This window comes from Delphinus delphis, chromosome 20 (genome assembly GCF_949987515.2).
Source record: "Delphinus delphis chromosome 20, mDelDel1.2, whole genome shotgun sequence".
Lineage (NCBI taxonomy): Eukaryota > Metazoa > Chordata > Mammalia > Artiodactyla > Delphinidae > Delphinus > Delphinus delphis.
This window is the reverse complement of record NC_082702.1, coordinates 9,157,649-9,179,761: the sequence shown is the minus strand read 5'-3', so window position 1 is coordinate 9,179,761 and position 22,113 is coordinate 9,157,649. Positions and strand designations below refer to the sequence as shown.

General features: G+C 52.4%; 2 protein-coding genes and 1 non-coding gene across 11 annotated transcripts in view; 2 read left to right on the top strand and 1 right to left on the bottom strand.

Moving 5' to 3' along the window:
* FKRP (fukutin related protein) overlaps positions 1–11,540 on the top strand; it is a 15,428-nt gene extending 3,888 nt beyond the window's left edge. For 6 of the 9 annotated variants that reach the window (XM_059999580.1, XM_059999581.1, XM_059999578.1 and 3 more), the window contains one exon: positions 1,918–6,132. In XM_059999580.1, the coding sequence (XP_059855563.1) occupies positions 1,958–3,445 (1,488 nt within the window). In that variant the 5' untranslated portion in view covers positions 1,918–1,957 and the 3' untranslated portion in view covers positions 3,446–6,132. Of the gene's footprint in view, positions 1–1,917; positions 6,133–10,098; positions 10,192–11,428 lie in introns of those variants that run through there. The other 3 variants (XR_009517517.1, XR_009517515.1, XR_009517518.1) reach the window with 2 other exon arrangements.
* LOC132417398 (U6 spliceosomal RNA) lies at positions 8,238–8,340 on the top strand. Its single transcript, XR_009517834.1, has one exon. It is a non-coding gene; the product is annotated as a U6 spliceosomal RNA (small nuclear RNA).
* Positions 10,679–22,113, bottom strand: SLC1A5 (solute carrier family 1 member 5). The gene is made up of 8 exons (XM_059999575.1): positions 20,934–22,113; positions 18,596–18,638; positions 18,123–18,170; positions 16,757–16,923; positions 14,667–14,900; positions 13,695–13,889; positions 13,414–13,548; positions 10,679–11,638 (listed from the first exon to the last, which is right to left on the bottom strand). The coding sequence occupies exons 1-8, from the start codon at positions 21,500–21,502 to the stop codon at positions 11,404–11,406; spliced, it is 1,626 nt and encodes a 541-aa protein (XP_059855558.1). The 5' UTR covers positions 21,503–22,113; the 3' UTR covers positions 10,679–11,403.

Below are 22,113 nucleotides of genomic sequence, written 5' to 3'. Positions count from 1 at the left end.
GCCCCCAGTCATCATCTTTTCACCAAGTGTATTTTCAGTGCCCAGTCGTGTGGGAGGAACACAGTGGTGATTGAGACAGTCCTGGCTCTACCCTCCTGGGGCTCACAGTCTAGTGGGGCAGACAGAGCCATCCCCAGACAGTGCCAAACCAGAACAGGTAGCCCAGGGGTTCCGGGAGTCCAGAGGGGACTTCTGACTCAGACTGTGGTTCAGGGAGGGCTTCCTGGAGGAGGGGCCATCTGAGCTAAAGCCTGAGCATAAGTGAGTTCTCCAGGAGAAAAGAGGCACGGGGAGAAGGGGTGATCGAGAGGAGACTCTTCTAGGCAGGAAGAACAGGATACACAAAGGTTTAGAAATAAGATCTGTTTGAAGAAAAGTCCAAGATGGCTTAGGCACAGAGTTCGAGGATGCATGGCAGGAGATGGGGCTGGAATGGTGGCAGGCAAGGGCCAGGCCATACGAGGCCTGGTGGGACTTTGTAAGAAACTTAGACTTTCTCCCCAGGGCACTAGGGAGCCATGGCAGATTCTGAGCGAGAGAGGGAGAGGTCAGATTTGTGCTTTATGCAGACCCCTCTGGCTGCCACGAGGAGGGGACTTAGGAGACTGTGGGAGGCTGGGTGGGGATCTGGGTGAACCAGGGTTGAAGGGAGAGCTGTGGGAATGGGGAGGAGGGGGGTCAGAAGTATTTAGGAGGTAGGAAGATTAGCGGGGTCTCTGACGTCCCCCTCTCCGGGAGGGGCAGAACCTATGAAGATCCTTCATGGGGAAACTTTAGTATCTGCTCAGAAGAGAGAGTTAGTTATTCCTTCTGTGCTGGAGACCAGCCACATCTTCAAGTTGTGATGGGGACATGGAGACAGCGCCACCTGGGGGTTGCTTAGGAATGTGGCCCATGAATAGAGGTGGAGGTGCCCTATGGAGGGAGCACAGCCTCTTTGGATGCAGCCCACTGTACTTCAAAAAAAAAAAAAAAAAGATTTTTTTACTTGTGATAAAATACACATAACAAAATTTGTCATCTTAACAGTTTTCAAGTGTATAGTTCAGTAGTGTTAAGTATATTCATATTATTGTGCAAACAGTCTCCAGAACTTTTTCATCTTGCAAAACTGGAACTCTATACCCATTAAACAACAACTCCCCGTTTCTGCCTCCTCACAGCCCCTGGCAACCACCATCTACTTCCTGTTTGTCTGAGTTTGACCCATTCCATTAAAAAAAAATTAATTAGTGGCCAACATTACAAACTGGAATAATTTTATGATTTAAGAAAACATTTCTAGCTTTCCTTGCAAAACCAAAAACATCTGGCTGACCATCAGGAAAGAGATGGCCAGATGGCAGAGGATTTGAGGAAGTGAGAAGGAGGCAGCAGGGGAGGGGCTTGGTGGCCAAGGTTCTGACCCCGAGGCCGGGGTGGGGGGGGGGTGCGGGGAAGGGAAGAAGAGATCAGGGGTGAGAGCAGGGAATGAATGGGGTCTGGGCATTTATAACTGAACCCGAATCTGAATGAGAAGTTGACAATGAATAAAAGGGTGAGACTGAACAAGGAAGAAGGGAAGGTGATTCATTGGTTAAAAACTTCTTGAGCATCTAATGTGTACCTGGCTCTGTGCTGAGTAGCCTTGGGGACCCAACAGTGACCAAGACAGGCTCAGGACCTGCCCTCGCACAGACTGGGCCCTACTCACTAATGAATTCGAGTGGTAGGCTAGAGTCGGGGAACCCAGGGGTCTGAAGGAGCCCAGAGGGGTTTGCATGACCCAGCCTGGCATCAGGGAGGGCTTCCTGGAGGAGGAAATGTCGGAAGTGAAACCAAATAAGGAAAAGGCTGGGACAGGAAGACAAGGCTGAGGATGGGTGGGGGGGTTTCTGACAACCAGCTCCAGTCTCCCCTTTCATCCCCGCTCCCCAGGATACCCGGGAAGCCCAGCTAAGGGCCTGACTTCAGCCCCATGCGGCTCACCCGCTGCCAGGCTGCTCTGGCAGCCGCCATCACCCTCAACCTCTTGGTCCTGTTCTATGTCTCGTGGCTGCAGCACCAGCCCAGGTACTCCCCGGCCAGGGGCTCCCGCCGTGGATCTGCCTCCGGCCCCCGGGTCACCATCTTGGTGCGGGAGTTCGAGGCCTTTGACAACGCGGTGCCAGAGCTGGTGGACTCCTTCCTGCAGCAGGACCCAGCCCAGCCGGTGGTGGTGGCAGCCGATACGCTCCCCTACCCGCCTCTCGCCCTGCCCCGTATCCCCAGCGTTCGCCTGGCGCTGCTCCAGCCCGCCCTGGACCGGCCCGCTGCAGCCTCGCGCCCTGAGACCTACGTGGCCACCGAGTACGTGGCCCTGGTGCCTGACGGGGCGAGGGCCGAGGCACCGGGCCAGCTGAAGCGCATGGCTGAGGTGCTGCGAGCGGGAGGCGCACGCCTGGTGGCCGCTCCCGTTGCTTCGGCCAACCCTGCCCGGTGCCTGGCCCTGAACGTCAGCCTGCGGGAGTGGACGGCGCGCTACGGCCCGGCACCCTCCGCACCCCGCTGCGACGCCCTGGACGGGGACGCCGTGGTTCTCCTGCGCGCCCGCGACCTCTTCAACCTCTCGGCGCCCCTGGCCCGGCCCGTGGGCACCGGCCTCTTCCTGCAGACCGCCCTCCGCGGCTGGACGGTGCAGCTGCTGGACCTGCCCTTCGCCAGGGCGCGCCAGCCCCCTCTGACCACGGCCCACGCGCGCTGGAAGGCGGAGCGCGAGGGGCGGGCGCGGCGGGCGGCGCTGCTGCGGGCGCTGGGCATCCGCCTGGTGAGCTGGGAGGGCGGGCGGCTCGAGTGGTTCGGATGCAACAAGGAGACCCCGCGCTGCTTCGGGACAGTGGTGGGCGACACGCCGGCCTACCTGTACGAGGAGCGCTGGACACCCCCGTGCTGCCTGCGTGCGCTGCGCGAGACGGCCCGCTACGTGGTGGGCGTGCTGGAGGCGGCCGGCGTGCGCTACTGGCTGGAGGGTGGCTCGCTGCTGGGGGCGGCCCGCCACGGGGACATTATCCCGTGGGACTACGACGTGGACCTGGGCATCTACCTGGAGGACGTGGGCAACTGCGAGCAGCTGCGGGGTGCCGAGGCGGGCTCGGTGGTGGATGAGCGCGGCTTCGTGTGGGAGAAGGCTGTGGAGGGCGACTTCTTCCGCGTGCAGTACAGCGAGAGCAACCACCTGCACGTGGACCTGTGGCCCTTCTACCCTCGAAACGGGGTCATGACGAAGGACACGTGGCTGGACCACCGGCAGGATGTCGAGTTCCCCGAACACTTCCTGCAGCCTCTCGTGCCCCTGCCCTTTGCCGGCTTCGTGGCGCAGGCACCTAACAACTACCGCCGCTTCCTGGAGCTCAAGTTCGGCCCCGGGGTCATCGAGAACCCCGAATACCCCAACCCAGCACTCCTGAGTTTGGCGGGAAGCAGCTGAAGCTCCAGCGCCTGATCTTGGAGTCAGGAGCACATTCAGGCACAGGGCATTCATTGCCCTTTGTCTTGGTGCTGCTGGCGTTTGGTGGGCAAGCCAGGGATGCCAAGCCACCTTGCTGGGCCCAGCACAGCCCGGGACCTCAAAGGCGTGCCCTGCCCCAAATTTCCAGAACCGGGGCTCCAGGGCTGGGGCAGAGTTTTGGAAAGAGAGGGAGAAAGAGTGTAGGTTCTGGGGCCAGACTGCTGCGTCCCAATTTCTCTGCGCCTCGGTTTCCTCCAGGATTCAGTGTGTGCCTTCAGGGTCTAGCACACAAAGAGCCCCAGGACACTTGGCCGTTGGAGTTGCTTCTGCCACTAGAGGGCGCCCTTGTCCTACCTTGGGGGCCAAGGCGAATGTAAGCCCGGGACCTCTGTTCCACGGCTTTCACGTCTCTTGAGCCTTTGGTCTTCCCTCTAGCCTCCTGTGCCTGGCAGGACAGGATGACTAAATCCCCTTCTTTCTGAAAACGACCTCCTTCCCTCCCGGGAGAGCGCTGTGAGGTGCATGCTGCTCGTAACCCCATCTTGCAGAGAAGCAAACAGGCTCTGAGGTGTGGCTGTGGTTAAGAACCGGGTTCTGGATCCCGGCCCCCTCCATTTCACTGTTACCTCATTATTTTAGCTCTCTGCACCTGTTAGCCACTCGCAAGGTGGGGTAAACAATAATCATAGCTCACATTTCCTGAGCACTTAGTGTGTGTCAGGCATCGTTCTCAGTATTTCACACGGAGTAACTGGCTTATCCCTCACCTTGCCCCTCTGAGGTGAGAGCTGCTGTTATTTTGATTTCACAGATGAGGAAACAGGCCAGAATGGTAAAGCCACTTGTCCGAAGTCAGACAGCTTGGGAAGTGTCAGTGAGGGGCCTTGAACCCAGGCTATCCGGCTGTAGCCTGCATTGCCGTTGCCTGCTATGCCCCTCTCTGGTGATAGTACCCAAGGGGGGCTTTGGGAAGCCACACGGCTTAGCAGGTAAAGCGACAGCAGCCTTCCTCTTGTGATCGTGCACCTAAGAGGAAATACCGTTTGGGCATGTACCTCCAATAGGTAGATTTATTTATAACTTATATCCAGGTACTACTAGCATTCTGTATATTAGTAATAAGGCTTAAATTATTCCATTTTAAAATTAAAAATAAATAGAGAGGGTTTTGATTACCAGCCTCATCCCAGTGACTTGTCCCGCACACCCCTTGGGTGTATGCACCTGGCTTTGAGACCACAGGCTCTGAAGTGGGAGAGGCCTGGGTTCAAATCCAAGTGCTTCAAATCCAAATCCCACTGGAACTTGGGCCACCCGTGACTCTGACTCTCTTCACCTTGGCTTTGCACCTGGGAAACAGGGCTAATGGTGACCCTCGCCCCACAGGGGTGCTGTGAGGCACTTGGGTGGTAAAGGGGTCGGGAGTCAGGGCTGGGTGTGGCTCCTGGCTTGGCTACTTACTTTCTTTGTGACCTTAGGCAAGTCACTGCTCCATTGAATGGGTGGCGGGGATTGGTGATATTGCAGAAGCGTGAAGCCCTTGGAGGAGGGGGCTTCGCACACCAGCAAGAGAAGATAAATGCCGATTTGGCCCAGACCGCTGAGGCTCAGACATACGAAGCCTGACTTACAACGCAGCCTCTGTTTTTAACCACTGAACCTGCCAACGGCTCGCAGTCTGTTGGGTTCCCAGGGAGCATTCTGGAAACATATGGGGATGATTTGGGTTATTGCTGTGATCGGACCGTGCTCTTGGCTGTTGGAAGGCACGGCCCAGGGATGGAGATGTCTTATAATATATGCAGGGCACCTCCACACAATGAAGCAGGGTCCCTTGTCACATACTATTTTAAAATGTCCCATTGGGCATTCATGAAAGGCGGTGATGTTCAAAATATTTTGCAACTGGCATGGTAATATAAATACATAAATCAATATCTGCATCACGTCTTAAAATATTTTTTAATTCTCAAAATAATCAATATTAGCTATCTCTATATACATATTTCTTTAAGGTGTTGCCAAGAACGTAAGTTGAAGCTCAAATCACTCATAAATTATTGTAATGGTTTTGTTTCCTTTAGAACTTGTTGGTGTGATTTCTTGATTGGCACAGCTGTATATATGTATATACATAAAATAACATGTCATATATGTACATATGTATATTTAAAATAACCTTGTCTTAGCTGTGGTTTGATAAGGGAACCGCATCAAATGCTTTTAGCAACTTCCCATTAAATTGAGAATCCTTAGGACTTGAGATCTCAATAGATAAAGCATTTCTCTGAGCAGCAACTGCAGTGTTTTGGTGTTTTTCTCCTCTCTTTGCTGTTCCTGAACTAACAGCAATTACGTCTGAAACTTTTCTAGCCCTTAAAATATTGTCTAATAGTTTTGTCTATTCAATATGTTTATTACCAACTAAGTAATGGGATGACAGAAAACCCATCACAACAACTAACTTGAACTAATTTATCGCAATATGTATTATTGAATTTTATTCTCTCTCACTCACTCTTCTACTATTCACCAGCCAGAAGTATTTCAATACTTTAACAACCAGCCCATCCATACTAGTGCAAACTAACGAAATTTTAGCCTTACTTGGAAAAACCTGCTTAAGAACGATCTGAGCCTAGAACCTAACTCTCCTTAGGCAAACACAAAGTCTTTTTAGATGGTTTTCATAGGTTCTGACTTTTCCAGGAAGTGCAACTACCACGTAAGATGAGGGAAGCTTGTGTTTTGTTTGAAACCTGGCCAAGGATTGTCAACAATATCAGAAAACCATGTTCCACCTGGTTCTTGGTAATTCAACACCTAAACCGCATGTTTACAGCCGCGTTAGGAGCTGCCTGTGTTTCCGGTGTAAATGTTTGTCTCCCTCCTCGGTTTCTAGGCAGGTGGCCCCGCACATTTGCATATTGAAATGCATATTTTAAATTCCTATCCGTTTATTTCTCCTTTTTCTTACAGTTGGGGCAATGGGATCATTTTGTGTGTGTGTGTGAAGTATCTGCTTTTATTTTATTTTTATTTATTTTTATTTTTTATTGAAATATAGTGGATTTACAATGTTGTGTTAATTACTGCTGTACAGCAAAGTGATTCAGTTATATATATATATATATATATATATACATTCTTTTCTTTTATATTCTTTTCCATTACGGTTTATCATAGGATATTGAATCTAGTTCTCTGTGCTGTACAGTAGGACCTTGTTGTTTATTGGAATCATTTTTAATATCACGTGCCCGTGGGTTATATCATCTGTGAACTTAAACACAGAAGCATTAAATTGTGGGTTATGAATCCATTGGTAAATGGTCACGGCCAAGAGTCCCCTACTATTACCCTCCTGGCTCTCCCTGGGGACCCCCTGGGTCTCCTCCTGACCCAGCAGCCCAGGGGTTAACACTAGGCACAGTGGGAGGAAAGGGGGTCCCAGGGACTGTGGGATGAGCCAACGCATTTACCAAGTAACAAATCTTCCGGGTATCGCCCCTGGACATTACAAAATATTTGCTCTGAACAGTGAATGGCACTCAAAGACATGTTTACAAATGCGCCTTTATGCACGTTAACTCAAACTGGAAACTACTCAACGTCCGTGAACACGTGAGACAAACTGTACCTCCAGACAATGGAATACTCAGTGATTAAGACGGGTTGGGGGGGCCACGGGGGGGAGGAATGAACTACTGATACGTGTAAAAATATGACTAACCCTCAAAAGCATTATGCTGAGTCAAAGAAGCCAATGCAAAAAGTCATATACCATATGATTCCACCAATGTGAAATTCTAGAAGCGTCCAAACGAATCCTTAGGGACCAAAAGCAGATCAGCTGTGGCCCGGGCCTGGGAGGGGACGGAGGGAAAGACAACAAAGGAGCACGAGGAAGTTTGGGGGCAAGTAGGAATGCTGTGTGTTTTGATTGTAGTGGTGGATGTCCAAGCGTGTATGTATCTGTCAAAACCCATCCCGTTGTGTGCTTTGAGGGATGCAATTTATTGTGTGTAAATTATACCTCAATAAGGTTGACCCCCAAAAAGCAGATGGCGGAGAGGGGCCAAATGGCCTAGAAACACTGATCTGTCACTAGAAGACAGAGCTGAGTCATGACACTGCCTGCCCGCCAGACCGTCACTCTGAGCTTGAACCCGGGCCCAAGCCCAATCCAAGGCCAGCCCGAGCCCTTCCTCCCACACCAGGCTCCTTGGGAAAAAGCAAGAGGGGTGTCCCAATAATAGGAGTGGGTGGGGCAGGGGAGAAAGGGTGGGAGGAGATGGAGGCTAGGCTCCAGAGAGTGGCTCTCCAGGGCTTTTTCTTCTGCTCTTATGTAACCTTCATCAGCGGCCTTTGGGTGAGGCGTAACAGAGCCATTGTCACCAGATGGTGACACCTGGCAGTGCTTGCCCAAAGTCACATAGCTGGTAGGTAGCAGAAGCGGGGTCTGCACCAGGGCAACAGCCTCTTGTAGCGAGGAGGCTCTGTAGCTGGAGCCCAATTCATTCCTTCTGCAAATATTGAGTACCTACTATGTGCCAGGACCTCTGCTGTGCTCTGGACATGCAGCCGCGAGCAGGACAAAGGTGGCTTCCTCCTGGAGTGCACGTCCTAGTGGGGACAGGGTCTGGGAGTCACCTGAGACCCTATCAATACCGAGGAGGCATGACATGGCTCCAGTCTTTCTATATGACCTAGATCAGCATTTTAGGCAAACTAATGGCACGTGCTCAGCACTTTAAAAAAATGGAATAGAGTGCTTGCTTTGACAGCACATACACTAACATTGGAATGATACAGAGATTAGCTTGGCCCCTGCACGAGATGACACGCAAATTCGCGAAGCGTTCCATATCTTTCTAAAATATGACACAAATGAACCTATCTACGAAGCACACTCACAAACATAGAGAACAGACTTGTGGTTACCAAGGGGGCAGGGGGTGTGGGAGAGATGGGTGGGAGTTTGGGATTAGCAGATGCAAACTGGTATATACAGAATGGATAAACAAGGTCCTACTGTATAGCATGGGGAACTATGTTCAATATCCTGTGATAAACCATAATAGAAAAGAATATGAAAAAAAGTATATATATGTGTGTGTGTGTGTGTGTGTGTGTGTGTAACTGAATCACTCTGCTGTATATCAGAAATTAACACAACATCGTAAATCAACTATACTTCAATTTTTAAAAATGGAATAGAAAAAATTTGGTAAGTGGGAATTCCCTGGTGGTCCAGTGGTTGGGACTCTGCGCTTTCACTGCCATGGCCCGGGTTCAATCCCTGGTGGAGGAACTAAGATCCTGCAAGCCGCACAGTGTGGCCAAAATAAAAGAAAATTTTTTAATTAAAAAAATTTTTAAGGAAATTTAAAAATGGGTAAGTACCGTTTGGTGGAACATGGCCCAGTTTTATGTACATATATTTTCTACATAGATTGTACATGCAAAATATTACATGTGTAGGTGTGTATCTCTTTAAATAGGCATCCCTCATCATCTAAATTTCATCCATTCTCCCAAAAGCATGAAATAGAAAATTGGGCAGTAAACAGCTATTTCAAGTGAGGAAAATAATGCACTCCTAGCTCCATCCAAAAACCCCAACTGATTTCCCCAAAGATCATTTAACACTCTTATTAAACACTTCTGTAACAACCCACTAAGGTTTCTGGCATAATAGAAATCATTGAAAACAATTACTTAATTTATTCAACACTTAATGAACTCATCAGTGGCTATGTTTGTGTGCAATACACAATTTTGCACAGAATCAGATATGAATGATATTTCCCTGCCACACAGCAATGATCCGGAGAAGTAACTACATAAACCCAAAAAAGGTGCTAAAGCTGTAACATCTATAATTGGTGGTACCTCCAGGCACCTGGCAGAAGTCTACATAGGGACCTAGGAAGGGGGAGAGAATATCGGTCACGAGTAACCTGCTTCAACAATGCACAAGACAGGATCCTGTTAGAACAGGTGAGTCTTGACTGGTGTCGTCCAGGACTCAGATAGAACTGAAAACAGTTGCAGAACAGGTTTTTGATTCAAACAGCAAATTGGGGGTTTAAAAAAAAAAAAAAGCGCGAGTCATTATTGGGACTATTAGGATAGTGAGAGTTATCAAGGGGTAACTGCATTCCCATGGAGGTGGTTATAGTTGGAAATGAATTTACCGCAGGTGGGACAAAATTTTTAACTGGAAGCTAACGTACCTAGGGTACATACTGCACACATCTTAAGTGTACTGGTTAGTTTATTTTTCCAAACGTTTACACCTGTGTAAGCATCCGTCCTATCAAGATATAGGACATTTGCTGTGTCATAGAAAGTCCCCTTGTGCCCTCTCCTGATCTATATATAGATCCTCGTAGGTCACCACTGTTCCGATTTCTCTCACCATAGACCAGTTTAGCCTGTTCTAGACCTTCATTTATAAATGGAATTATAAGGCATGTACTATTTCTGGTTCCTTTCACTCAAAATGTTAATCTGTGAGATGCATCATGTTGAGTATATCAACACTTTTTTTGCCCAGCAGGCCTCCATCGAATGATGATTGTACCAGCTAATCCAATTGATGTGTTTCTAAATTTTGGCAATTACAGAGAGCAGCTATAACATTTGTGTACCAGCTTTTGTGTGAATAGCTTTCATTTCTCTTGGGTAAATCCCCAGGAGCAGGACTCATGAGCCCCATGGTAAGCAGATATTTTAAAATACACTTTGATATTAAAGTGCCCAGTTTTGGGGGGTTTTTTTTGCGGTATGCGGGCCTCTCACCGCTGTGGCCTCTCCCGCTGCGGAGTACAGGCTCTGGACGCGCAGGCTCAGCAGCCATGGCTCACGGGCCCAGCCGCTCCGCGGCATGTGGGATCTTCCCGGGCCGGGGCACGAACCCTTGTCCCCTGCATCGGCAGGCGGACTCTTAACCACTGTGCCACCAGGGAAGCCCTAAAGTGCCCAGGGATTTTCCAAAGTGACTGGACCATTTTGCATTCCCACCAGCAATGCATAGGCTCTGTCCAGTTCCACATTCTCATCAGCACTTGGTATTGCTTTTGTTTGTTGCCATGCCAATAAGTGTGTGTAGTGGTATCTCACTGTGGTTTCCAACAGTGCTGCGTGTGTATATATATTTTTTTATTTTTTGGCTGCGTGTTTTTCGATGAACGGATATTTTATTTCAATGAAGTCCAATTTATCATTTTGTTGTTGTTTTCTGTGTGGCTAGCACTTTTAGTCAAACTCTTGAAAACATCTGATTAGATACACTTGACAATTTTATTGCTGAAAAGCATCCTTTGGAGTAACAGCAGTGTGTGTCCTCAGTCTCCCCTCAGGGTTCCCGGGAGTGTTTCTGTTACTGTGAAGGGAACAGAGGGCCTGGGGACAGGGTGGGATTGTACCGTGGAGAGTCACAGAACACACACACACACACACACACACACACACACACACACACACACACACACACACACAGCTAGAGCTACAGCCACCAAAATAACCATCAAAGGAGCCAGCAACCTGTCAGAACATCCTTCTGCTCGAAGAGGGAAGAATTTCCCATGGTGCCCTGTGCCCTGAGACACGAGGCCATGCAGGCTCCCAGGATGGGGTGTGGAGGCCGCTATTTCTCCATCTTACTGTTTCCCAGCCTTGGGTGAGGACAGGAGTTGACGACTGGGGAGATTTGGGGACAGACAGTCACACCCACACAAGCAAACGCATATACCCCAGCAGTGAGGCCTCCCAGATCTCATGGCAGGGAGGGAAGCTGAGGCCTGTGGCTCCCCGAGTGTGTGGGTGGGACTCTCCAAGAGGCCCTGTTTGTCCGTTCATCCATGCCGCATGATTCCAATGTCCAAAGCACCCCACCCCCCGACTGGGGCAGGGAGGGTCCCTACTGGGATTTACATGACTGATTCCTTCTCACAGGTGTCAGCGTCCCCAGCAGGTCCGGGACAGCGTTTGAGGAGAGGGTTCCCTTCCTCGGTGTGGTCCGGCAGCGCAGCCAAGGGCGCCTCACTCTTCACATGGATCAGCTCGGGCACTGAACTGCGGGACTCTGTGCGATCCACGTAATTTTGGAGGAGTCCTGCCCCAAAGGCGTCACCTTCCACGTTGAGGACAGTACAGGACCGGTCGCTGAAGGGGGAACAGTGAGGGGGAAGTGAGTGGGAGGGGAAGGGTCAGGGCCCAACTCTCTCCCCTCTCCCTGCCTGTTACCTTCAAGTCCCCATCATGCCCTCCTTCACAGAACCCTGTTCTACTCCTCTTAGGAGCTCATCCCTCCATCCTCCCAGGATCCCAAATATCCCTTCCTCTAGAACCTTAAAGATCTTTTCCTCTAGAACCCCAGAAGCCTCCTACCCACCTTCCTTCCCCTACAATCCCAAGTGTCCCGTCAGGCTTTCTCTGCCTTAGGACCCCAAAGATCTCCTCCATCCTCCCTGAATCCCCAAAGATCCTTCTTCCAATCAAATACAAGATTTGTTCCTTCTGGAACCTCAAAAAAAATCATGCCTCCCTTTCCTTGGGGCCCCAGAGGACCCATCAATGCCTCTTTCTTCTTCTGAAATACTAAGTTCTCCCTCAGGTCCTTCTGCTCCCATTTAAAAAAACTGAGATACAATTCACATACCATAAAATTCACCCTTTAAAAGAATACAACCCAGTGGTTTTTAGTTTATTCAGGGTTGTGCACCAATCACCACTATTTAATTCCAGAATATTTTCATCACTCCAGAAAGAAACCCTCGTATCCATTAAGCAGTTATCCCCCATCTCCTCCCATCCCCCAGCTCTAGGCAACCACTAATCTACTTTCTGTCTATAGATTTGCCTATTCTGAACAGTTCATGTAAATGGAATCATATACAATGTGGTCCTTTTTGTCTGGCTTCTTTCACTGAGCATAATATTTTCAAGGGTCATATGTCGTAGCATGTACGATTGTATCACTGCTTCATTCCATTTTATTGCTGAATAATATTCCATTGTGTGGACATATGACACTTTGTTTATCCATTCATCAATTGATAGGTATTTGGGTTGTTTCTACCTGTTCACTATTATGAATAGTGCTGCTATGAGGACTTCCCTGGTGGTCCAGTGGTTAAGACTCTGCCTTCCAATGCAGGGGACGCAGGTTCGATGCCTGGTCGGGGAACTAAGATCCCACATGCCTCGGGGCAACTAAGCCCATGTGCCGCAACTACTGAGCCTGTGCTCTAGAACCCATGCACCGTTAGAGAGCCCGCCTGCCACAACGGAGACCTGACTCAGCCAAATAAGTAAATTAATTTTTTTAAAAAGGTGTTGAATTAAAAAAAAAAAAAGTGCTGCTGTGAACATTCACGTGCAAGTTTTCGTGCACGTGTTTTCAATTCTCTTGGGTTTAAACCTAGGAGTGGTATTGCTAAGACACATGGTAACTCTCTAACTTTTGAAGCCAGACTGTCTTCTAACCTTTTACACTCTTAACAGCTTAATCATGATAGTTAACAATTACGTCGCATTTTCTACTTACTGTTCTAAGTAGTTCTAAGAAAGCTGCGTGTATTAAGTCATCTAATCCTCCAGGAGGAACTATTCTCTCCATTTTACAGATGGAGAAACTGAGACACAGGGAGATTAAGCACTTGCCCAAGGTCATTAGAGCTAGCAACAGTGGCTCTGGGAGCCTGGTCTAAGAGTCTGCTCTATTAACCACTGGGACATGCTACCTTTCTGGGGTTCCTCTTGGAACCCCAAAGATCCCTTTCTTCCCTCTGATTGGAACACTCAAGGTAAGGTCCCCTCCCCTTTCTTCTAGAACCCCTTCCTTCCTCTCTTCTGCTCAGAGGCTCTCAATGACCCTCTTGCTCGTCCCCTTTCTCAGGAGTACCCCTGAGCCCCCCGAACCCTCGAACCACACTCACACTAGCCAGTCCACAGCCAAGATCAAGGAGATGTCGTGAACCGGCAGGCTGACCGCCTCGAGGATGATGGCCAAAGTGAGGACACCTCCGGCGGGGATGCCCGCGGCGCCCACACTGGATGCTGTGGCGGTGACCCTGGGGGAGGAGAGGAGAGGTCAGGGAGAGGCCGCTCGGTAATGGGAGAAGCTGTGGGGGTGGGGCTGCTCCTCCCAGCTCGTGTCCATTCTCAAGGGAGGGGTCAGGTGCCTTGGGGGTCCTAGCCGCAGCCCCCCCGCACTCACAGGATAGTGATAATCTTCATGAAGTCCAAGGATCGCTGATTGAGCTGTGCAATGAACACTGCCGCCACACACTGGAAGAGCGCGGCACCGTCCATGTTGACAGTGGCACCGATGGGCAGAATGAAGCGGCTGATGTGCTTGGCCACGCCGTTCTTCTCCTCCACGCACTTCATCATCAGCGGCAGCGTGGCGGAGCTGCGAGGGGACCGCAGATCTGAGTTGGCGCGAGCTCACCTGGCCAGCCCGACCGGGCCCCGCCCACCGCTCAAGCCACGCCCCACCTACCTCCCCTGACCATCCCCTGGACCAGGCCCCACCCACACAGCACCTCATCTCAGGCGCAAGCTCTGCCCACCAGCCTAGACCTCTGCTTCCCCGGGGTCTCCACCCACACCCCTTAGCCCTCCCCGGCTCGCCATGCCCTTCTCTTCTCAGAGCCAGAAGGCACTAGGGATCCCACAGAATGGAAGCATTCCAAAATATAGGGAATCTTGGACCCCTGGGAGATTACCAAGGGCTACTCCTTAAAATACACGTAAAAATTCATAACTAAATTCTAGAATGTCTGAGCGCTCACTGACTCACACCCCTTCCCCATCTCTACCAATAACAGACCTCGACTAAGAATTACTGTACTCTTGGGGATGCTGCTATAGGGAGGGTTGGATCCTGAGGGGACAGGGCCCGCAGAGATGGACAAACTACTCAGGAGAGGCGGAAGGAGCTTTTAGAGGTTGGATCCAGGGTAAAGACTAGAGTCCCCCAAGGCCAGGCCTTGGGATGCGGAGGGGTTCTCAGGAAGGAAGGAATAAATCTCCAAGGCAGTAGTTTCCTAATGGTGGGGGGGGGGGGGTTTCCCTCTACCCAGATCCCATGTCCCTAGACAAAATTTCAGGGGTCTTTAGACATCTGATGCCTGCTCCAGGCCCCTTAAGCTTAAAAACCCTGCCCTGGTCTGCCCCAAGGTCACACCTGGAGGAGGTCCCAAAGGCAGTGGCCAGCGGCGTCATGATGCCCCACAGGAACCGGTAGGGGTTCTTGCGGGTGAAGAAGAAGTAGATGAACGGCAGCACCAGAAGCCCGTGGATGGCGTGGCCAAGCAGGCAGCACAGGATGTATTTGCCGAGACTGGCGAAGAGCATCCCCACGTCCTCCATCTCCATGATCTTGCCGGCCACCAGGAACAAGATGCCCACAGGGGCATACCTAATTACCCAGGAGACAGGTCGCCACCTCTGACCATGTGCCCACCCAGGGCCAGGCATTGTGCTGGGCTCATGGCCTGACCACACTTCTCAGCCTCCCTCCAAGTCAGGAAGCGCCCATAGCAACGTGGGCTGATGTTCGGGCACCTCCCCTGCCATCCTCCATTCCCTCCCCTTGAACATAGCGCCACTGGGAGATAAAAGAAGTTTGGGTGCTTCCATCAACCATTCGGAGTGGAGTCACCCACCAGATTTGGACTTAACACACGACCAGGGAAGAAACACCCACCGTGCATATCATTTACATATTCTGGGTTTGTTTGTTACAGCAGCTAATATGACATAAACCAATACACTCTCTCACCATGAAAAATAAAACCGTGGCTCATGTCTTAATGACAACTCCCAGGTATGAAGCATTTATGATGTGCCGAGCCCTTGAACGGGATTGAGTCTTCACCACAACCCCACAAGGGAGCTCCTAGTTTGAATCTCTTGCCGCTATCATTGAATTAAAATCAAATAGGTCTATAAAACAGGGGCCGTAATGCTACCAACCTCATAGGAATCTTGGGAGGATGAAATGAGATGCCAGTGGAAATGAGCTGAAAGCTTTTTGTACACAATAAGTGAAGTCTATAGGCTTCCGCTGGAATTTATCATCACCCTCTCCTGGAGGGAAGATCCCAGGGGTTGCATGTGTCTCCCAGCCAGGAGGGCTCCCAACATCACTTCCCTGATTGCCTGATCGCTATGGCTACTTGTCTCCAAACCCCTTCTCCTCTTTAGTTACAGAAGAAAAGCACCATTTCCCAGCCACCTGTGCACCTAGGTTTGGCCAAATGCCCAGGTTCTAGCCAGTGAGATGTGCCCAGAAATTATACAAGTACTTGACAAATATTAACTAAGCTTGTTTACTGTAGGCACGCTATAGGTCAGGCACTGTCCCAAGAACTTTACACATATTAACTCACTCGTGCCTGGTACTATCAACGCCGTTTTCCAGATGGGGAAACTGAGGCACGGCGGGATAAGTAACTTGTCGTAGGGCGCACAGCTGGGAAGTAGCAGCGTCGGGATAGGAACTCAGGCTGCCCAGCTGCAGAGCCTGCCCTTACCCACACACCAAGTGTTTCTATTACTTCCACACAGCAGCTTCGTAGATGTCAGCTACCCTGGAATCAGGGTTGGGGCTGGGGGAGATTTGGTAAAAAGGCAGCAGCCCTAACCCACCTCCTGATTTCTGACCTTCTGATCCAGGATGGGTCCTGAGAATCAGTGTGACACCATGTGGAGATGAGACAGGGGAGGTGGCAAGGGTGAAGCTGAAGGCCTCTGCACGTGTTTTTTTCCCTCATTATCTGAGGCCATTTAACAAAAGCTCATACCTAATGGTGATGATCGTAGCTGACATTAACTGAATGCTCAGTAGGTGCTAGACATTTAAAACACTTTCTAAGTGCTTTACTTACACCTCAGTCACTCATGTCATCTTAATTATAAACCTATAAAGCAGGCACTATTTTCCATTATTGATCCAAAGGCAAAAACATTTGATGACAGTGAAATCTCAGAAACGGATGCATTAGCCAGGCTGCGGCCGCAGCTCGGCGGTCTTTTTGTCACCTTCCAATAGGATCAAGAAGGTTCCAGGATCAGTATCAGCTCTCACGGCATAGAGTACTGTCCTCACCTTATAGATGAGGAAACTGAGGCACAGAGAGAGTAAGTCACTTGCCTGAAGTCACAGAGCCAGGGAAGAGTCGATGCTGGATTTGAATCTAGGCCGTCTGGTTCGAAGGAGCAGATAGAGGATCGCCCCACCCCGCCTCACCAGCCCCCTCTCCCACCACTTACCACATGATCCAGGAGACCAGCACCATGGTGGCATCGTTGAAGGAGTTGAAGAAGCGGATGAGCAGCTCTCCCTCAGGCCCCAGCTTCCTCAGGGCCACGCCAAAGATGATGGCAAACACCACCAGGCCCAGGATGTTCATACCCTCTACCTCACCCCCCATGGGCACCTTTGGGCAAGAACACATGGGGATGGGCGGGGCCGTTCAGTCAACCTGCACAGTGACTGAGGGCCTGTCCTGCGCACTGCTGGGACCCAGCAGAGACAAGACCATTCCCCAGGCCCCATCCTCCCAAGGCTCACAGTCCAGGTCCAGGGACCACCCAGAGTGGACAGGGCTGGGACGGGGGAACCCAGGGGAGTATGGGAACCAAGGAAGGCTGTGCTGCCAAGCTTGGAGGAGGGGGATCAGGGAGGGCTTCCTGGAGGAAGGGGCTAAGACCCGGAGACCAGGGGTGAACAAGGTAAAGGGAGGGGAGGGGTATTGTTCCCTCTTCTAGAGAGAGTTAACAATATGCAACAACCTTGAAATGACTCTAACTTAGGCATTCAAAGAACATTAAGAAATTCACTGTGGCTGGAGCAGAATGGGCCAGGCAGAGTCACAAGATGAGGCTGGGTGGGTGGATGGGCAGGGGCAGGACCTCACAGGGGCCCCGGGGACTACGGCGAGGAGCCTAGGCTTTCTTCTGAGGGCACTAGGGAATATGACAGGGCTTTAGGCAAGAAAGAGACTGGGTCAGGTTTGTGCTTTGGAAAGAATTCTCCAGCTGCCAGGCTGAAGGTGGGCGGGAGGGGAAAAGAGGAGCCTGGACCTGAGTGTGGCTGTGGGGAGGGAGAAGAGAGGACAAAATGGAGATTCCAGAAAGGCAGAAAAGACAGAAATTGGGGAGGGGCTTCAGAGAGTTTAAAACAGATTGTGCCCAAATGTTAGAGGACCCAGGGGACTTCCCTGGTGGCACAGCGGTTCAGAATCGCCTGCCAATGCAGGGGACACAGGTTCGAGCCCTGGTCCGGGAAGATCCCACGTGCTGCAGAGCAACTAAGTCCGTGCGCCACAACTACTGAGGCTGTGCTCTAGAGCCCGCGAGCCACAACTACTGAGCCCGCGTGCCACAACTACCGAAGTCCACGCACCTAGAGCCCGTGCTCCGCAAGAAGAGAAGCCACCACAATGAGAAGCCCGCGCACCGCAACAAAGAGTAGCCCCCATTCGCCGCAACTAGAGAGCGCAGCAACGAAGACCCAACACAGCCAAAAATAAAAATAATAAATAAAAAAGAAGACCCAGAAGGCAGACGAGGCCAGGGTAAGAACAAAATGGAAAAACCAAGGTGCAGGGTCCCCCACCGCCTTCCCAGCTCTTACCTTCACCTGGGTTCCGTTGAACAATCTCTCCTTATAGGAGGTAGCGTACTGCAGGTGGGGTTGGGAAGAGTCAGCATCAATTGTCATCGAGGCTCCCCCACCCCATCCTGGCACTGACAATACTCAAAGCCCGCCCTAAGCTTCCCTTAAACGTGATCTCATTCCATCCCACCAGCAACCCTGCTGCAGTAGGACTATTCATACCCCCATTTTCCAGAGGCGGAAACTGAGGCTCAGAGAGGTAAAGGCACTTGCTTAGGGTCACACAGCTAGAATTAGAACCCAGAGGGGACTCAGAACCCATATTCTCATGAGGGGCGTGGATGGGTTTCATTCATAAATTGCCCAGGAGCCCTGCAATATGGCCTGTCAATATGTGGGCACGTGCGTTTTTCCAGGCACCAAGGGGCTGGAACTGGCTGTCTCCCTCCCTGCCCACCCCCCAACCCTGAGGGACACCCCAGAGGACTCACTGAGCGGAAGGCTGCGGACACCAGGTTGGAGGGGAAGATATTTCTGCAGAGATAAACATGGTGGGGGGGGGGGTATTAGATACCACAGGAGGAGGTCAGGGGAACTGGGTTGGCCTCTTGGGGTGAGGGGAACCTTGGAGGCCCCATCTGTACCCAAATGCGGTCCTCACCCATGCCTCAGCCAGGTTCAGACAGGTAGAGATGGACCTGGGCCTGCACATCTTTCCAGGGTGTGCAGAGTCTCAGCTGGAATCCTGGGGCCCCGGAGGCTGGTGTTCTAGCCCAGAGGGAATGTGGATTGAGGGTGAGGAATGCCCGCTTCCCAAGGCAGGCTGGGGCAGGGTTACGGGGCCTGGCTCCATCCCACACTCGGCACCCTCAATACTCTGGACACCTTGCATCAGCCACTTCCTCCTGGAGGCCTGAGGAAAGGGCTGGCCCTGGGGGCTGCTGGGGGGTTGCAGGCTGTGGGGAAGATCTGGGTGTGTTAGGGAAGAGGTGGTGAGAAAGCGACAAGGATTGACTGTGTTGTTGTGAATGCGCCTTTGTGTTTATGCAGCCACTCTCGTGTGAGGGTGTCTGGGTGTGATTAAGCGTGCAGCAGCGTGCATTAAACCCCACTGAGCATGTGAGGGAGTCGGACAGTGGCCCCGTGTACCTCAGGGCAAGACAAAACTAACAGCCAAGGTGACTACCGGCGCTGTACTAAGTGCTTTCTATAAATCAACTCATTTAATTCTCCTGACAGCCCTCAGGGCCCTGCACTATTATCCCCATTTCACAGAAAGGGAAGCCGAGGCACTGACAGGTGAAGAAACTTGCCGTTAGGAAGTGGCAAAACTGGGATTTGAAACCAGCCAGCTGGTGCCACAGTCCGAGCCACTCGGATCTTCCCTCTCACCAAAGACGTGGGTGCGCAGCTGCTGGTGGTGGTTGGTAGTTTATCAGGTGTTGGTATCCGGTTGGGGGGTGCAGGTTAGTGTTCAGATATGTGTGGCCCTGTAGGCACGTATGTGAGTGTGCATGTGCTCCTGAGCTGTGTTTAGGCAGTGTTCCACATGTTGGTGTGGTCAGTGGCATCGGTGAGCGTCTGCGTGCCCGTGGCCAGTTGTGTGTCAGTGGCTCATAACGTTGGGTGGCTCTGAGATGTTCCAGCTAAGTCGCCGAGTGGCTGGCCAAATGAGTTACGTGGATTTGGGCACAACGGGGAAGCTTGCACACATAAACAAACTTCAAGTGGGTGTGCCCGTCTGCAGGTCGGCCCGTACCCACCCAGGCCAGCCAGGGCTGGGTTCAGGACACAGCTAATCTCCCCCAGCCAGGAGGTGCCCACCCACTGTAATTTCTGGACACCAAGCCTCCCCCCAATATCAGCCTGCACTGATGCCCCAAGAGACTGAGGGGAACCCTGTTCCGTGACTCGTCATTTCCTTCCCCCACTTCCAGGAAGTCCCCAAACAACCTGGCGACACTGAATCATCAGGCCTCAAAGGCAAGGCCATGTGGATCCAGCAGTCTGCCCTCCTTAAAAGGGGGGAAAGAGCCATTCTGGAGGGGAGGGGAGCAGAGGCCCGAAAGGAAAGAATCTGCCCCCTTTCTGAGCAGCCTAGTGCGAGGGGAGGGCGGCCGGGTACCAGACAGAGCAGGAAATGGGATGGAAAGTTTGTGGAGGTGGCAGGACTTACCTACCAGGAACATAAAAAGGGGAAGCCAGGGTCCTGCCCAGCTGAACTGGGTGGAGAAAAGAGGCTGAAAAAAGGACCTGGCTTTGTCTGGGGGACACGTGGTGTGGGGAACCACGTGGGAAGAGGGCCTGGTTGGGGGTCATTCTGATCTCTTCAGGTCCTGCAGGAGTCCCTTACCCAGGGCTCCCAGAACTTCCAGACACTGGACTTAAACCTTTCTCCAGAAGCCCCATCCTGGGGCCCTTGGCCACCCAAAGATCCCCTTCCAAGTTCCCCTCAGGATCCTCCCCCCTCACAGCAGAGACCCTCTTATGTCCCCCTCAACCCCGCCAAGCATCACTTCTCCCTCTATAAGACTTCCACGCCCCTATCACCCTCCTGTGGGGTCCCGCTTATGTACGCAGGCCCCCATATTTAGAAATCTCCTCCAGGAGTCTGTTCTCACCCTCTGTACCCTGACCCTCAAGGGGCCAGAGCTCCCCCCAACTATCCCATCCTGTTTTCCTGAGGCCCTGGGGATATCCCGGACACGGAGGACCCAAAACCCCCCTTCCGTCCACGTGGCGACTCCAGCCAACACGCGTCCCCTCCCCACAAGGCTGAAGCACCCACCCCCTTCCCCTAACCCCTCCACCGGGCGGGCGGGGTCTGACCTCACAAGATCCAGGAACGAATCGAGCACCTCCTTGCTGGGGGCCTCTTCCACGGAGCCCGTGGCCTCGACGGAGCTGTTGATGGCGGCGAAGGCGGCGCCCGGCTGCAGTGCGAGCGCCAAGCCCACGCCGAGCGCCGACGCTAGCAGTGTAGTAACCAGGAAAAAGAGCAGCGCCCAGGCGCCCAGGCGGCCGAGCGCGCTCGGGTCCAGGCTGGCCGCGCCGCCGATCAGGCTGCACACCACCAGCGGCAAGATAATCATCTTCAGCAGGCGCAGCAGCAGCTCGCCCGGGAAGGCAAAGGCCTCCAGGCGCGCTGGTCCCAGCGCTAGCGCGCCGCCGGCCCCTGAGACCCCCAGCCCCAGAGCCACGCCCGCCACCACTGCCACCACTGTCAGCAGCACCAGCAGGTTGGCGCGAAGGCAGCGGCGCACCTGGTCCCCGGAGCCGCAACAGCCGCCTTTTGCCGAGCCGAGGTCCTCTAGGGGGACCAACGCCGAGACACCGTTGGCGGTGGGCTCCGCCGCCGCGTACTCCTTGGGGTCTCCCTTAGGCGGATCGGCCACCATGATGAACGCCCCGGGGTTCCTCAGAGCCTGGAAGCTGGGAGCGCTTGGGGCTCCTTCCCAGGACGCTCTCGTTCCTTGAAACTTTGTTAAGTTAACAGAGCCTGGAGGCTGGAACTTTGGAGGGTTCCCTGGAGTTGTGAGTTCACAGCGCTTAAGTTCCTTGTCTCTTGGAAGCTGGAGTGTTTGAGATTCCCTAGGCTGGGCTCTGGGGCTCCTCTGCTCTTCGTTTGCGCCCGGCGGTGAAAGCTGGGAGGTGGGAGCACCTGGGGTTCTTTACCCTGGGGGTTAGGAATACGGGCGTTTCTCAAGCTGGGACCTGGGGTCCTTGGCTCCGGAAGGCTGAAGGCGCCCAGGCGGCAGAGGTCTTCAAGAGGCTAGGTCCTGGTGGCGCAGATCCGGGAGGCGGGGACCTGGGGTGCCTGGGTCCTGGAAACGGAGAGCTGGGGAGCCTGAGTCTGGGGGCCGGATGACAGAGCTCCGGGAAGAGGGGGGCCAGGCTCTTGGGTCCAGGAGGGAAGATCCGGTCCCCTGAGTGCCGAAGGCGGCGGCCCGGGATCCCGGGAAGAATCAGCTGTTAGCCGAGACCGGACCTCCCGGGCTCGCCGCGTGGC

Coding starts and splice junctions, on each gene's coding strand:
- SLC1A5 (XM_059999575.1), bottom strand. CDS start 21,502: ATGGTGGCCGATCCGCCTAAGGGAGACCCCAAGGAGTACGCGGCGGCG. Junction 14,901..16,756: donor CTGGTCTCCTGGATCATGTG/GTAAGTGGTGGG, acceptor CTGGGTAATTAG/GTATGCCCCTGTGGGCATCT. Junction 13,549..13,694: donor ATGAAGATTATCACTATCCT/GTGAGTGCGGGG, acceptor CTCCTCCCCCAG/GGTCACCGCCACAGCATCCA.